This window comes from Eptesicus fuscus, chromosome 10 (genome assembly GCF_027574615.1).
Source record: "Eptesicus fuscus isolate TK198812 chromosome 10, DD_ASM_mEF_20220401, whole genome shotgun sequence".
Classification (NCBI taxonomy): domain Eukaryota; kingdom Metazoa; phylum Chordata; class Mammalia; order Chiroptera; family Vespertilionidae; genus Eptesicus; species Eptesicus fuscus.
In genome coordinates, this window is record NC_072482.1 from 35,827,769 (window position 1) to 35,843,542 (window position 15,774).

Below are 15,774 nucleotides of genomic sequence, written 5' to 3' on the forward strand. Positions count from 1 at the left end.
AGATTTTTTAAATTGTGTACGTTACTTTGATAAATTTTACAGATATTATAAAAGCAAATATAGTTACCATGGTATGATTTATTTAGAAATTTCAAATGACATCAGGGGAAATGTGATTTTTATATTTATTGAATCAGGCATGGGCTAAAAAAGAGGCTCTAAAACACTTTACTAGATCATCCAAACTCTTTATTTATGCATCAAAATTCTTGAGAAAGCACTTCCTCACCCTGTCCTTCCCCTCAAAGTAACCATGTTCACAAAGAACAAAACTTTTCGACTTAACCAACAAATGACCATACTGTAATTCTAAGGCAGTGTTTCCATAAAGATAGATGAACAGACTGGACAATATTCATTAACCCTACCTCTCAGCTGTTCCTCTTTCCTAGTCTGGCTTTTCATTTCCTGAATGCCCCACTAACTTCATTATTTTCATCATCCTTGCCTCTACCCCACTTTTTCATTTTCTTTACTAGACATTTCCTCTGAACTAATATAATATGAAGTTTAGCCTGTCTGCCTATAACTCAGGTGACAATTTGACCACTTCCTGGTAAGAACACATGTTATTCAATAATACGTATAATATTGAGTTGATGCTGTCAGAGTGATTAATATACTATACTAGAGGCCAGATGCACAAAATTCGTCCAAGAGTAGGCCTTCCTTCCCTCGGCTGCCGGTACTGGCTTCCCTCTGGCACCCGGGACCCAGGCTTCCCTCACAGCCCCAGCTTTGTCTGGAAGGACGTCTGGTCTAATTAGCATATTATGCTTTTATTATTACAGATATCCATACGGCAATCAAATCTAGGCATAGAAATGCTAAAACTTGAGCTCACTGACCCTGAGCTAAAATTTAGTGCTAAACATTAGCAACAACACCAGGGCATTGTTATTTTAGGAAGACACTTGGACATAGCAAAATTAATTTCGTTCATTTTTATTAATACAGAACATACTAACAGAAAGTTATCTTTTAACATAACCAAGGTTACAAATAAACTTACTAGTCAATAAATAATATTCATTTGACTCTCCTCTTGGTTGAATAATTCTCTACTTGATAACAGTTATTATTACCAATTTATTTTTAAACTGCCTTATTATTTCAATGACATTTCTTAGTTTTTACTAATAATTCCTTCAATTGAGAAATTTCACATATCAAAATATTTCCTGCAAGTTAATGCATTCTTCAATGTCTTCTATTTAACCCAGTTGTCTTAAAATGAAACATAATTCTTGGAAAGTTGAATATTACATTAATGTTTCCAAAAAATAAGCATAAAGCCCACAAGAAAGAGGCCATATAAATGTTCCACATTCTTCATATTTACCAAAAGGAATCCCTTAGAGCTCAAATGGGAGGAGACAGGAGAAACTGAAGCCATCAATGTAGTTATAAAATAGATAAAACTCCAAATATATTTTAAGATTTCATCTTCACCACAGACGAGAAAATGTTGGAAGGGCTCTTCAACATTTCTTTAGCAGCACCTTTGGTCCCCCAATTAGAAAAAGGGATGCGGGATGGAAGTCCTCCTTAAACAGAACAAACTCAATCTGGACAACTAGCAGGAACCCCTCTCCCCCAAGAATGTATCCCAGAAGATCAACTGCCATGGATAAGAGGGTCAATTATCAGAATAATAATATCCTGAAAGACTGACAAAACCAAGACTATTTTTAGACAAAGAATACCCTTTGCAGTCAGAAATTTCAGGATAATCATATATTAAGTTCCTCATGCAAGTAATATTCTACAAATTAAAAGTCACGCTGTACAAAACTTAAGTGTGGCACATTTTTACTATTATGTTATTTTTTGGTTTTTAAAAAAACATATTAATCAAAATTGATATATTTCCCAGACCTTCTGATTTAAAATATAACTGAAGGAAACCATTACAAATTCTAAATAAGCAGGCAATCTTCTATACAAACATATGAGGGAAAAAAAAAAGCAATTTCAATGAGATTAAGCCCTCTAATTAAGACATACATTTTCATGAATGTGAAAAAATAAGTTTGCATCCAAGAGTAAGTTCTATAGCAAACAAATTACAACATTTATTCAATTAGGAATATTAAAATAATTCGTGATAGAACATACAACAGCTTCAACCATATATATTATAATTTATCATGTACATACTCAAAAATCTCCAGAATTTAATAAGGAAATTTAAAGAACCACTTTTTAAAATATTTCTTAGGCCTGGCCAGGTGATCCATTTGGTTGGAGCATCATGCTATACACTAAAAAGTTGTAGGTTCAATTCCCGGTCAGAACACATACCTAGGTTGTAGATTGGATTCCCAGTCTGGATGTATGTGGGAGACAACCAAGCAATGTTCTTCTCTCACATGGATGTTTCTCTCTCTCTCTCTCTCTCTCTCCTCTCTCTCTCTCTCTCTCTCTCAAATCAATTAAAAAAACAACAACACATAACTTTATCCTCAGGTGAGGATTAAAAATATATATATATATAAAATATGTATTAGGAAAACCAACCAAAACAATTGGTGCATTAATTAAAGAGAGTGTGCATACACATCCATATTTGACCTATATGCAAAAATTGAATGAAATATAGAGGAAATAAAGGTTACTATTTTCCAAAATTTCTGCAATGTAATATTAGTACTTAAGTCAAAACACTTACCTGCAAAGTAAAAACAGCTTGAGGTATTTTCATGATCACATGTAAAAACATATCAAGTGAATTGGGGTTCCTGACTGCAACATGTTAACCAAATGGAAAGAGGAATTTTAAATTCTCCTACCTGACCTCTTCAGACATGAGCATAAGTAAGACTTCAAAGGTGAAATCAAAACTAAGCTTGACAAAGAACTGTACTGGATAAATTAAATACATGAACCACCTCACCAAAGATGATACTTTAAGCCTTTACACATGACACATGACAATGATGAAGTGTTTTATTTAGATTTGGTCTTTCTTCATTTCTTCATAACTTTGAATCCCGAAGGTTAGCAAATCATTATACTCATACATCTTGCAATTCCTCTCTTTACACAATAGGCACACATATACAGCACATATGTCAATATAATATTTATCAACACAGCATAAACATTTAAGCAGCAGACACATTTCACATGATAGAGGCTCTATGCATCATATGGGCTGTCCCATCAAAAAAGCAAACATTAGAATGCCATTTCAGTAGTTACAGTGCTGACATGATCAATAAAGTTAATTTGTTTTATACCCATCATATATTTTCATAAGTCATCCATAGGAAGTAAGTAAAGGACAAAGACTGTTTTTTTTTAAATAAAAAGTTATATGCCAACTTAAAAAATGACATACTAACCAGACATCGGCATTCAAAAGCTAGGCTGAATAGAACTGGCCTTGATGTACATGCGGTAAATTTGTTTTCAGAATATAAAATTAAATGGTAATGTCAGCAGTATTACTACTGTTTCTATATTTATGATTAATTACTAGCAATACAACTCCCAGAAGGAAGGAGATGGATCCAGTGGTGATATAAGCAATCCCCAAAAATGGATTTTTTCCTCCCATCCATGAAATAGTGCTTAAGATCATCCGTTTTCGTCCATCAAAAGAATGTACAGGGTAATCTGAAGAGTGAATAGGAAAACTTCTCCATGTTCAGTGACTTTATTTTTAAAATATACCTTAAAAAGTTAGCATTTAATTGCTTGTAATTCATTGGCATAATTCTATGATACACAGGCACCTTATTCCTATGTTCTGAATCATAAAATAATTGTGTAATATTTATCTTGAAAAACTGGTTTAGCAGATTAACCTTTTGCACTCGGATGTCGAGTGTGATTCGACACGGTTAGCATCAGTAGCAGGAATCGAGAAAAAAGCAAGCGAGTGCAAAGGGTTAAATGTTAGTAGTATAAGCCAATATAGTTTGCAAGAAAAAAACACCCAAATTTAACAGTTATATCATTTCTCAGATACTTGTGCCCTCATTACACAGGAGGGGCAAAATGCCACAAATAAATAACTAGAAGGGTTAATGAAACAGAAGGGGTCTATGTAATATTTTCAACAATAAATATTTAAAATTAAAAAAGGAAATATAATGTAAAAAAATATTTCAAATGAATACTAGTAGTAGTTAAATCCTCAAAGAGGAGGTTGACAGACCAAGAGACAAGGAAAAAATGAAGGGATCAGAAGTCTCTGTGAGCTCAAAGAGCATGTGTAGCAAGAGAGTAGTTATGAGAATATGAGAGGACTCTAAGCACAGGGTAAAAAAGCATTATACTAAAGTTTTAACTTGCTGATTTGGAGTAATGATAAAACTCATGGTGTGACACAGAGAGGTGATGGCTAAAACAGAGTGGAAGTGAAAGGTGGATTGTTAAAGAGATTTAAGAAATGAGACACCAGTTTATTGGATGAACATGGACCAGTTCTAGGATTTTAGTGACAGGTCAGAAAAGGAGACAACTAAGACCTTATGTAAAAGATTTACAACATTTTCATAAGCGTCTTTTGAATCAAGTATTGGGCCCCGTCTGTTTCTCTGGGCTTCTGCAACTCTCCAAATGACTCCAAATGGCAGGCTTAGCTCTACTAGTTTCTTAAATCAGTTCACACTGATTGAGGTAGGACTGATTATGAGAGCTCTAACTAACACAGAGCTCTGAGGAGTATGGTCTCAAATCACCCATGCTAGTATCTCCCAGTATCACAAACCTAAAAAAATGGACTTCTGCCTTAATTCTAATATCTAGTTCCTACCTTATACCTAGTTTTGATAATTAACCCTTGATATTTTGCAGGCCCATCTTGTCGATCTTCAATATATCCTGCATTCTCCTGACAGTTCTCCTCTCCATTCCTGGGATGCAAATTCTCAGCTGAGAATTCCTGAGTGCTCATTCCAAAGACTTTCCTTTATTGTAGTCTGGAGGCTTCAGGTTTGGATGCTGTGACCAAGTTTTTGAAACTCGGTCCACGTAGGAGCAATTCTGGGCAGACAGAGCCAGTTCAGGTGCTAGTAGAAAGAGCATTATCTTGCTATTGAACGCTGCCCTGTACTTTGGTTACACTGGCCTTCCCATTTAACTCAATTACAGTCACCCATGTAAAAATAAATCCAGAACCTACATTTTAAGTAATTTTAAAGCATTATCTTGAGATTGTAGCCAAAGAAGAGGGCAGCTATTCAGTATCAAGATAATGCTCATTCTATTAGCACCTGAACTGGGTCTGTCTGCCCAAAATTGCTCCTAGGTGGACCTAGTTTAAAAAACTTGGTAACTTTTAATCTGTCATTAGCAAACATTTAAATGCTAATATTTAAGAAACTTTTCATTCATAAGATACACAATGAACAAGAGATTTAAAAATGTAAGGACTTTGTTTTGAATAAATGGTAATACTCAACATTTCCGTCTTAGGAAAGACTGCATCTAGGCTGGTATGGACTGGTCTAAACTAGCTAGGGAGGTGAAGGATGGAAAAGTCATGGCCTTTGGGGTCAACAGCTTGACCATGAGCCCCAACTCTTCTACTTATTTCCTGTGTAATCTCAGGCAAGTCACTTAAATGCTCTATGTTCCTGTATTCTTGTCTATAACATGGAGATGACAATTCATAAAGCTTGAATTTAAGTAAAATAAGGCATGGAAAATACTTAGTACAATGCTGACACAGTCAGAATGAAATAAATGATATTTATCAACACTGAAAATTACATCTCAATTATTAATGTGGCAAACTACAGCTAATAATAAAAATGTTTTGTACTATGAACAGAGCAATAGTTAGAAACAATCATGTTGGTATTAGTTAACATATCTGATTTTTAATATGTAAAAATATATATTGAAACAGCTTGTAGCCCAACCGCCATGGCTCAGTGGTTGAGCACTGACCTATGAACCAGGTGGTCACAGTTAGATTCCCAGTTAGGGCATATGTCCAGGTTGTGGGCTTGATCCCCAGTAGGGGGCGTGCAGGAGGCAACAGAGCAGTAATTCTCTCTCATCATTGATGTTCCTCTCTCTCTCCCTCTCCCTTCCTCTCTCTGAAATAAAAATATATTTTAAAAAATCAGCCTGTGCCACCAACACTTATTAGGTACATTCACTGGCCTTCCCATTAAGCTCAATTACAATCACCCATGTAAAAATATTTAGCTTTCAAGTAAATCCAGAACCTACATTTTAAATAATTTTACCAAATAATATGCTTAAACCCTAGTACAAGGTATATAAAAATTTAAGATATTTCTGGAAGGTATAAAAGATACTTCCTCATACATATACTCATATAAAAATGCAGAGATCAAAACTCAACACAAAGTAGCATACCACATAACTAAAATACGGCTGGATTACACTCCTTTCCAATTCTATGAATCTGTGCCCATGGCCAAAAAAAGGATACTGTATGTGATATTCAAAAAGTAGTCTCCAGCTGGCAACGTTGGATGTAAATTACTTTTCCTCTCTATAAGACGATATAACTTACGAAAAGTAGGCAATGCTGCAGTACGCATCCAAACAATAAAATCTTCATTTATGAACCCATTATTATCTTGGTCAGAATCCAGCAAGTATACTGGTTTAACCCAGTTTACTGGCTTTGTTGTATCTTAAAAAGGAGGGGTGGGAGTGGGAGAGACAAAATATTCTATTCTATTAAGAGTTTCACTGAAAATTCACACTCTAATAAAACAAAGATATACATTACACAACCAGAATATCTTTCTCATTTTTTAATACATTCATATTCTAAGGAAGTCTTACATCAAGAGAGAAACCAATTCATCATGTAACAACATAATTACAAAGATTTAATATCTCAATTAAGAGAATACTAAAAGTAAGCTGTTGAGTATAAACCAAAAGGCAGATAATTTAATGCAAAGATATAATGGTATTAACATTAAACTGTGAAATTGAGATATAGAAACAAAAGTAAATTTGGATCTATAGTTATAATAAATAACAGGTGTTTGTTAAAAAGAAACTTTGTTGCAGTTTTCAAAGATTATGGATAAAATGCTTATAAGAAAATACCAGAGAAGTTTAAGATTAAAATTTTACATTTCCTTTAGGATTTCAGTACATTAGAACAGACTACATACTTTTACCTTACTATGTATGAAGTTAAGAAAAGTAGCTGTTTTTCAAAAAGCATAAACATCTTCTAAGACTAGAAAGATAGAAAATTTTAGGTACTTTATTAAAACTTCTAGCGTATATCATGTTTTAAAAAGATATTAGTAATATTTTACCTTTGAATCGTTCTTCTAGGGAGCCTTCTCCAGGGGGATTTCTAAATTTCACATTTTTATCTGTCCACCAAGCAATACCTTTCTTTTTCAAAGGAATTGCCGTTGAATAAGATCCATTGACAACCAGAAACAATTCTAATGTATCTAAACATAAGAAAAGGAAGATATTGCTAAATATTGAAAATCCATAATACCCGCTTTACTCTATGAGAAATGAAGATCTGGTATTTGCTCCCAAAAGTGGTGGTAACAGAGTAGGCATATGATGTATATTTGCTCTTGATTATTTATAAGTGAATTAACAATTAAAAATTTATAATCCCAAATGGACTTTTCTTTCCTCACTCAATACAGTTCTAGGTTACTTTCCTATCTGGCTAGCTGATATGTGATAAGGTCAAATGTTTTAATATTAAACCAAATAAAACTATTTGCAAGGTAAATCTGCCACTTCTTTCTTTTAAAAAATGCGTTCATAAATAGCTAATGGTTTATGCATTTCTCCATTTGCACTGTCCAATATAGTAGCCAGTGGTTACATGGCTACAGAGCTTTTGAAGTTACAGCTGGTCTAAATGAATGTTTTGTAAATGTATAATATACATCAGATATTAAAGACTTAGTATAAAAAATAGAATATAAAATATCTCATCAACAACTTTTATATAATGCATATGCATTTATATGCTGAAATGATGTTTTGGGTCTATTGGGTTCAATAAAATATATTGTTAAAATTAATTTCACAACCTTTCCAACACTTGTTATTATTTGTCTTATTGATAATAGCCATTCTAACAGATGTGAGTTGGTATCTCATTATAGTTTCAATTTGCATTTCCCCGCTAGTACAGTTGAGCATCTTTTCATATATCTGCTGGCCATTTGTGTATTTTCTTGGAAGAAGTGTCTGTTCAGGCCCTCTGCCCATTGTTTGAGTAGGTTATTTTGTTGTTGCTGAGTTGTATGAGTTTTTATTTATTTTGGATATTAACCCCTCGTCAGAGCAAATATCTCCCATTGTTTGCAAATACCTTCTCCCATTCAGTTGGCTGCCTTTTTGTTTTGCTGATGGTTTCTTTTGCTGTGCAGAAGCTTTCTAGTTTGATAAAACACAACCCACCATCACTGATGATGGGAATATAAACTGGCATAGCTACTAAGGAAAACAATATATATGGTGATAGAAGGAGATTTGACTTTGGGTGGTAAATGCAATATAAAGATGATATATCACAGAACTGTATACTTGAAACCTATATAATTTTATTAACCAATATTACCTCAATAAACTTAATTAAAAATTAATTTCACTTGTTTCTTTTTATTATTTAATGTGACTACTAGAAAACTAAAAATTATATGCAAGTCTCACATTTATGGCTCACATTATATTTATAACTAGAGGTCTAGTGCACAAAATTTGTGCACTGGGTGGGGGGGCATCCCTCAGCCCAGCCTGCACCTCTCCAATCTGGGACATCCCTCTCACAATCCGGGACTGCTGGCTCCCAACCGCTCGCCTGCCTGCCTGCCTGATTGCCCCCACTGCCCTCCCTACTGGCCCAGTCACCCCCAACTTCCATCCCCTGCCAGCCTGGTTGCCCCCAACTGCCCTCCCCTGCTGCCCTCGTCGTCCCTAACTGCCCTCCCCTGCCGGCCTGGTCCCCCCCCAACTGCCCTCCCTGCAGGCCTGGTAGCCCCCAACTGCCCTCCTCCCCTGAAGGCCTGGTCCCCCCCAAGTGCCCTCCCCTGCTGGCCTGGTTACCCCCAACTGCCCTCCCCTGCCAGCCTGGTCGTCCCTAACTGCCCTCCCTCCCCTGCAGGCCTGGTCACCCCTAAATGTCCTCCCCTGCCTGCCTGGTCGCCCCTAACTGCCCTCCTCTGCAGGCCTGGTGTCCCCCCCAACTGCCCTCCCTCCACTGTAGGCCGGGTCACACCCAACTGCCCGCCCCTGATGGCCTCGTCGCCCCCAACTGCCCTCCCCCGCAGGCCTGGTCACCCCTAACTGCCCTCCCCTGCTGGCCTGATCACCCACAACTGTCCTCCCCTGCCGGCCATCTTGTGACAGCCATCTTGTGCAAGGGTGTGACAGTCAATTTGCATATTACCTCTTTATTACATAGGATTAGACAGTGCTGCTCTAAATGATCAACTGTAGCATCTTTTTAATGATATAAATATTAAAAGTTGGTGGGAAAGGTAACCTGGCTTTTATCATATATGATATAGGAAAGCACAATGTCTCTGCTTATTTCTTCCCAGAAACAAAAATTCATCCTTAAAATATAAGCATTCTCAAGAGAAAAATCACAAAGCGTTATAATACCCCACTGAATTACTAATTGATATATAGGGTATCCCCCAAAAATGTATGCACACACTTTGAATAATTATAAAGGCAGTGTTTATTAAAATACATTTCATGTTCAAAACTGAGCTATCAGCTGTTAAAGTGTACATACATTGTTTTGGGACACCCTATATTTATCTTAAGGTTGTTGAAGTTCTCAATTTCATTCATGTTCACTAGACTATCAAATCTGTAATCCTATATAATAAAAGCATAGTATGCAAATTGTCCCCTCGACCGAGAGTTCATCTGGGAGTTCGACCAGGGGGTGGGGCCAGCCAGGGGAAAGGAGGGAGGCCCCAGCTGGCAGCTGGCAGCCACTAGGGACCCTACCAGTGCACAAATTTCATGCACTGGGCCTCCAGTAAGATTATATAAAGTTTCCTAATTTTATGTCTATATCTATATCTTTGTATTTATATCATACCATTAAACATGCTGTTGGCAATAGCTCCACAAGGAGCAATTGGTTTGTCTTCATTTCTTCGATAAGGCTCACATTCCTTACTGGGATTCTGATATTTAGAAGGAAAAGAAAAGAGAAATTATTGCCCAGGCCTCCAAGAGAACTATGAACTAGGCTCCTATTACTGATTAAAAATTCAATCCCTACTTGCTTCTCACTTGCAATGTATACAAAATGAGTCTGTATTGTAAGTAGACTATAAATAACGGTACATTTAAATACTAAAATACATTCCTTAACATTACTGCATTATCATTTTAATGTAACTTTTCCTTGCATATATTTTGTCATACAGGTATATACCAAACTGACATTTTTATTTTCATATCAACACAGAAATCATAACCACAAAAAGTTTTCTGTCCAAGTAAAATTAAGAAGCAATCTACTATCAATCTAGTTGTGACATAATTGAAGGGGTCTTAAACTGGAGGTAAAGAGACTGGAGATTCTAGTTCCAGCTGTGTACTAAGTGACTTTGGGCAAGTCCCTTGATTTACCTGTGCCTCACTTATAAAATTAACAGGATTAATTTAAAATTTGTGATACTGGGTTAAATTCCCTGTCAAGGGAAGGAAGAAAGAAAAGAAGAAAGGGAGGGGAGGGAGGGAGTTAGCTTAATGCAGATTCCTAGAATATAACAATCTTTTCTAAATTGTGCATTCAGGTACAAGGAAAATGAAAATGCTGGGTAGGCAAGAAGTATTGGTCCCTACTGAAGATCTCAAGGAGATATGGCAGTTGCAGCGTTAAATGGAGATTCTACCAAGTAGAGATTAGGTGTATATATGAGTTGTTTTGGGACTGCAAGGCCACATTAAGTTATTTCTCAAAACAATCTCACATCGATGCTTCTCTCTTCTCTCTCTCTCTCAAATCAATAAAAACATATTTTTAAAAAAGATAAAGTATAAAACAATGAGCCTGAAGTGTAGGTTGATATCATATTATGAAGTCTTACACACAATGTTAAGTAACTTGGACTTCAATCTGCCTATTTTTGAAATCTTTAAGATTTTTTAAAATCACCTTGTCTTAAAATTTACAGTTTGGCCCTAGTTGGTAGTTAGAGCGTCAGACCATGGACCAAAGGGTCACGGGTTCAATTCCCTGGGCAAGGGCATGTACCTCGGTTGCAAATTCCCTCCCCACACCCAGTTGGGGTATGTGCGGGAGGCAACCAGGCGGTGTGTCTCTCTAACATCGATGTTTCTCTCTTTCTGTCTCCCCTCTTCTTCCTCCCTTTCATTCTCTCTGAAGATCAATGGAAAAAATATCCTCGGGTGACGATTGGAAAAAAAATTCACGCATTTTGGTCCAGACCAGGGACCAATAAATGACAGCATGCAGGCAAAATCCAGCCTACCACCTGTTTTTGTAAATAAAGTTTATTGGAATACAGTTACACCCATTCATTTACGTATTGTCTATAGCTGCTTCCATTCTACAATGGCAGAGGTGAGTAGCTGCTACAGAAACCATATAACCTACATAGCTGAAAGTATTTATCATCTAGCCCTTTACAATAAAACATTTCATCAATCCCTAGTCTAAACTAAAATCTCTGCTTGCAGTTTGTAAAAAAAGAATTAATCTCAGCTTCTTTCACCCTCAGTGAAGTGAGTAGGTATCTAAATAAAATAATTATAAATAGACTACCACTTTGGGTCTCTGAACACACCCAATCTATGTTCCCAATCAACAAATTGAGAGAGGCCTAGGAAGTTGGTGTGTCTCAAAGAACATCACCTTCTCTGGATTTGAGTTCTAAAAATTGGATCCCACAGAGTAAATCCATATAAATTGTAAAATATTACCGCCCTAACTAGAATCTTTAAACAGACTTGCCATTTCTTAAGAACCCAAACATCAGGAACTAGCAATAAAACCAGTAAGGATTGCCTATGGCAGCTATATGTTTACCAGAACCAATCTGATCACAATATGATCCTAAATTACATTCTAAGAGATTCACCGTTTCTAAGAGATCCTAGATTGCTCTGGGACTCTTGATGGTTTGTTGGACTGGCAGCAATAACACAAATACTTGTACACCAACCACTACTATGAAAAGCTGAACAACGGTCAGAATACTAAGATCCTCCAGTCTACCGATTCCCAAACCAGGCTGAGCATCAGAAAGGGAGCTTGTTAAAAATACACATTTTAGAGCTCCACCATTGCAGAAACTAACTTATTAGACTTAGAATTCTGGAATCTATATTTTCAAAATATTCCTCAGACAATTTTTCAGTAACCCACCCTTTGAACTTCACTACTCAGGCTTCCCACAAGTTAAAAAATGAAGAGCATACATGTTCAATTCTAAAACACAATCTCAGAAATTTAAAAAGGTAGCTTATTTACATATTCTTAGTGTGATAATAATGAATAAACCCAAACAGAACAAATTACATAGCCAGAATGCTAGACTCATCAAAATTCCATTACAAAGAGATTAATAAAGCAAAAATCCCAAGAACACTACTAGAAACAAACAGGTAGTAATTTGTCTTCTGGCTGTGAGAAATCATTAATCTTTGTAAATTCCAGGGGGAAATTTTTTTAACTAAAAACCCTCACTAAACAAACTATAAATGGCAAGTAAAAGTTTAATATATCCTAGCATTATTAAAATTAACATTTCTGGCTGCTCTGCCTATGGAGTAGCCTTCTCTCTCTGTTCTACTTACTTCACTAATAAACTCTTTCATTTTAAATTCTTAAAAAAATTTTTAACATTTCTAACTAAACAATTAGCAGATTGTTTCATAGAAACCACATTTTCATATTTCATCATTTTACTTACAAGTAAAGCAGTAGGATCTCCATTTAGTTGACTATCATCTCGAGATTTCACATAACGACGGTGGTTTTGATAGAAATTAGACAGTCCATAATACATAAACACATTGCCCTAAAGGAACAGAAAGGGAAAATTTTTTTCATATAAAACTATTAAGCATAAAATTGTGTCATGCATACATAAAGGCTACATAATTTTGAACTGGGGTGAACTCTACCAGTACTTGGCAATCTAAAACAACACAAATTGTAAATAAGGTTAAAGAAAGTATGTTGCAAAAATCCAAGGGTAAACTTTGAAAATATCCTTAAAGACTTCAAAGAAGTGCTATTTAGATTTAAAAGAACACACACACAAACCTATACTGATCTACTTTCAACTTAAAATTTTCTCTAATTCAGCCTGGTCTTTACCCAATGAGCATTTATCACCCAAGTAATTCTGAACTTGAGCTGAGTCATAATAAATTTCTTCACAGAATACTACATAATAGTAGTAATTATTAAATTAATAATTAGTAAAGTATCTAAAATAATGTTCACTTTGTAATAATCAAGAAAAATACTTTAATGTATTCAATGGAGCCAACTTAGAACTTGAGTAAGAACAGTAACCTACATACACTACCATTATTCACAAGATGCCATCTTGAATGTAAGATTTTTTAGAGGTAGCAAAAACATGAAGCGATTTTCTACTTTCTGGTTGCTACCTCTATCATCTATAATCTTATCCTCAATTAAGAGAAATTAAAGAAAAGGAGAAATAATAGTGACAGAAGAAAAACTGACTTTGGGTGGTGAACACACAATACAATATACAGATGATGTGTTATAGAATTGTACACTTAAAACCTATATAATTTTATTAACCAACTAGAAGCCTGGTGCATGAAATTCGTGCACCGGGGGGGGGGGGGGGTTTGGAGGAGGGGTGTGTGTGTGTCCCTCAGCCCAGCCTGCACCCTCTCCAATCTGGGACCCCTCAAGGAATGTCCGACTGCCCTTTTAGGCCCGATCCAGGTAGGGTGACGATTAGAAAAAAATATCCTCGGGTGACGATTGGATCGGGTAGGATCGGGCCTAAACGGGCAGTCGGACATCCCTCTCACAATCCAGGACTGCTGGCTCCCAACTCCTCGCCTGCCTGCCTTCCTGATTGCCCCTAACCACTTCTGCCTGCCAGCCTGATCACCCCCTAACCACTCCCCTGACAGGCTGATTGATGCCTAACTGCTCCCCTGCCAGCCTGATTGCCCCTAACTGCCCTCCCCTGAAGGTCTGATTGCCCCTAACTGCCCTCCCCTGCAGGCTTGATCGCCCCCAATGCCCTCCCTTGCAGGCCTGGTCCCTCCCAACTGCCTTCCCCTGCTGGCCATCTTGTGGTGGCCATCTTGTGTCCACATGGGGGCAGGATCTTTGACCACATAGGGGCAGCCATCTTGTGTGTTGGAGTGATGGTCAATTTGCATATTACTCTTTTATTAGATAGGATAGAGGCCTGGTACACGGGTGGGGGCCTGCTGGTTTGCCCTGAAGGGTGTCCCAGATCAGGATGGGGGTTCCTTTCAGATGTGGGGTGGCCTGGGCGAGGGGCCTGTGGTGGTTTGCAGGCAGGCCACACACCCCGGCGACCCAAGTGGAGGCCCTGGGATCTGGGATTTATTTATCTTCTATAATTGAAACTTTGTAGCCTTGAGCAGAGCCCAGGGCCGGCCAGAGCAGGCGGAAAGCTTGGCTTCCTTCATCGCTGGGGAAATCCAAGCCTCCTGCTCGCTCAGTGGACGGCTGCCATCTTGGTTGGGTTAATTTGCATACTCACTCCTGATTGGCTGGTGGGCATGGCTTGAGGGTGTAGCAGAGTGATGGTTTATTTGCATGTTACTCTTTTATTAGTGTAGATGTCACCCCAATAAATTCAATAAAAATTTTAAAAATTAAAACTAAATAAAAGGAATTAAAGGATGAAAGGAATCCAGGAAAAAGAGAAATTCAATAACATTTCAAATATGCTTTATTTGATTTGCTATTTTCATATACATAATCATTTATTTAGAGCTTGATTTTCAAATGCCAAATGTTTGCAAATTCTTTTATTCTATATAAAGAAAATGTTTACATGAAAACTATTTACTTACTTTATTTTTGGTTATGAAAATTATATCATAGCCCTAACTGGTTTGGCTCAATGGTTAGAGGTTCGATTGCCAGTCAAGGGCATATAACTCAGTTGAGGGTTTGCTCCCCATCCCAGGTAGGGAGTGTGTGCAGGAGACAACCAGTCGATGTGTCTCTCTCACATGTCTTTCTCTCTCTCTCTCTCTCTCTCTCTCTCTCTCTCTCTCTCTCTTTCTTTCTCTCTCTCCCCCTCCCTCCCACTCTCCCTCCCTTCTCCTGCATCTCTTTCAATCTCTCTACAAAAGAAAGAAAAAAATCAATAGAAAAAATAGTCTCCAGTGAGGATTAAAAAAAAAAATTATATCACAAAAACAAAGGAAAAGCTTAAAAAAAAGTATCATCTCAATTAAGAAGTACAGTAAATTCAACTTACAAACTGAAAAAGAAATCATTTTAAATGAATACTGAGACAAAATAACTTACTTGAAGTTCTCTGAAAAGGCTTTAGTGCAATTCAAATGGTTGGCTTGCGAAAGAACACAGAGCCCACAAAAGAATAAATCTGAAGATGATCACCTTTGCAGAAGAAATGTTCTAAAATAACTGTTTCTAATGTAGATTGTAGCTTCTAAATCATTACAAGTTTCTTTCAATGCTTTAATTCTGCCTATTCTGACAAAAAGGACTTAATGCATCTTTAGAATTTGTCCATCACATTGAAAAATAATAGAATTTCTATGGTGTTTTCAATTTATTTGTTA

General features: G+C 36.7%; 1 protein-coding gene across 1 annotated transcript in view; it reads right to left on the reverse strand.

Moving 5' to 3' along the window:
• Window positions 1-929: 929 nt before the first annotated feature.
• The window catches only part of TMEM30A (transmembrane protein 30A), a 40,250-nt gene continuing 25,405 nt past the window's right edge, over window positions 930-15,774 (reverse strand). Inside the window, exons 3-7 of the mRNA XM_008141929.3 lie at window positions 12,900-13,007; window positions 10,052-10,139; window positions 7,272-7,415; window positions 6,419-6,625; window positions 930-3,621 (exon numbers count right to left, since the gene is read on the reverse strand). Coding sequence (XP_008140151.2) covers window positions 3,428-3,621; window positions 6,419-6,625; window positions 7,272-7,415; window positions 10,052-10,139; window positions 12,900-13,007 — 741 coding nt within the window. The 3' untranslated portion in view covers window positions 930-3,427. The remainder of the gene's footprint in view (window positions 3,622-6,418; window positions 6,626-7,271; window positions 7,416-10,051; window positions 10,140-12,899; window positions 13,008-15,774) is intronic.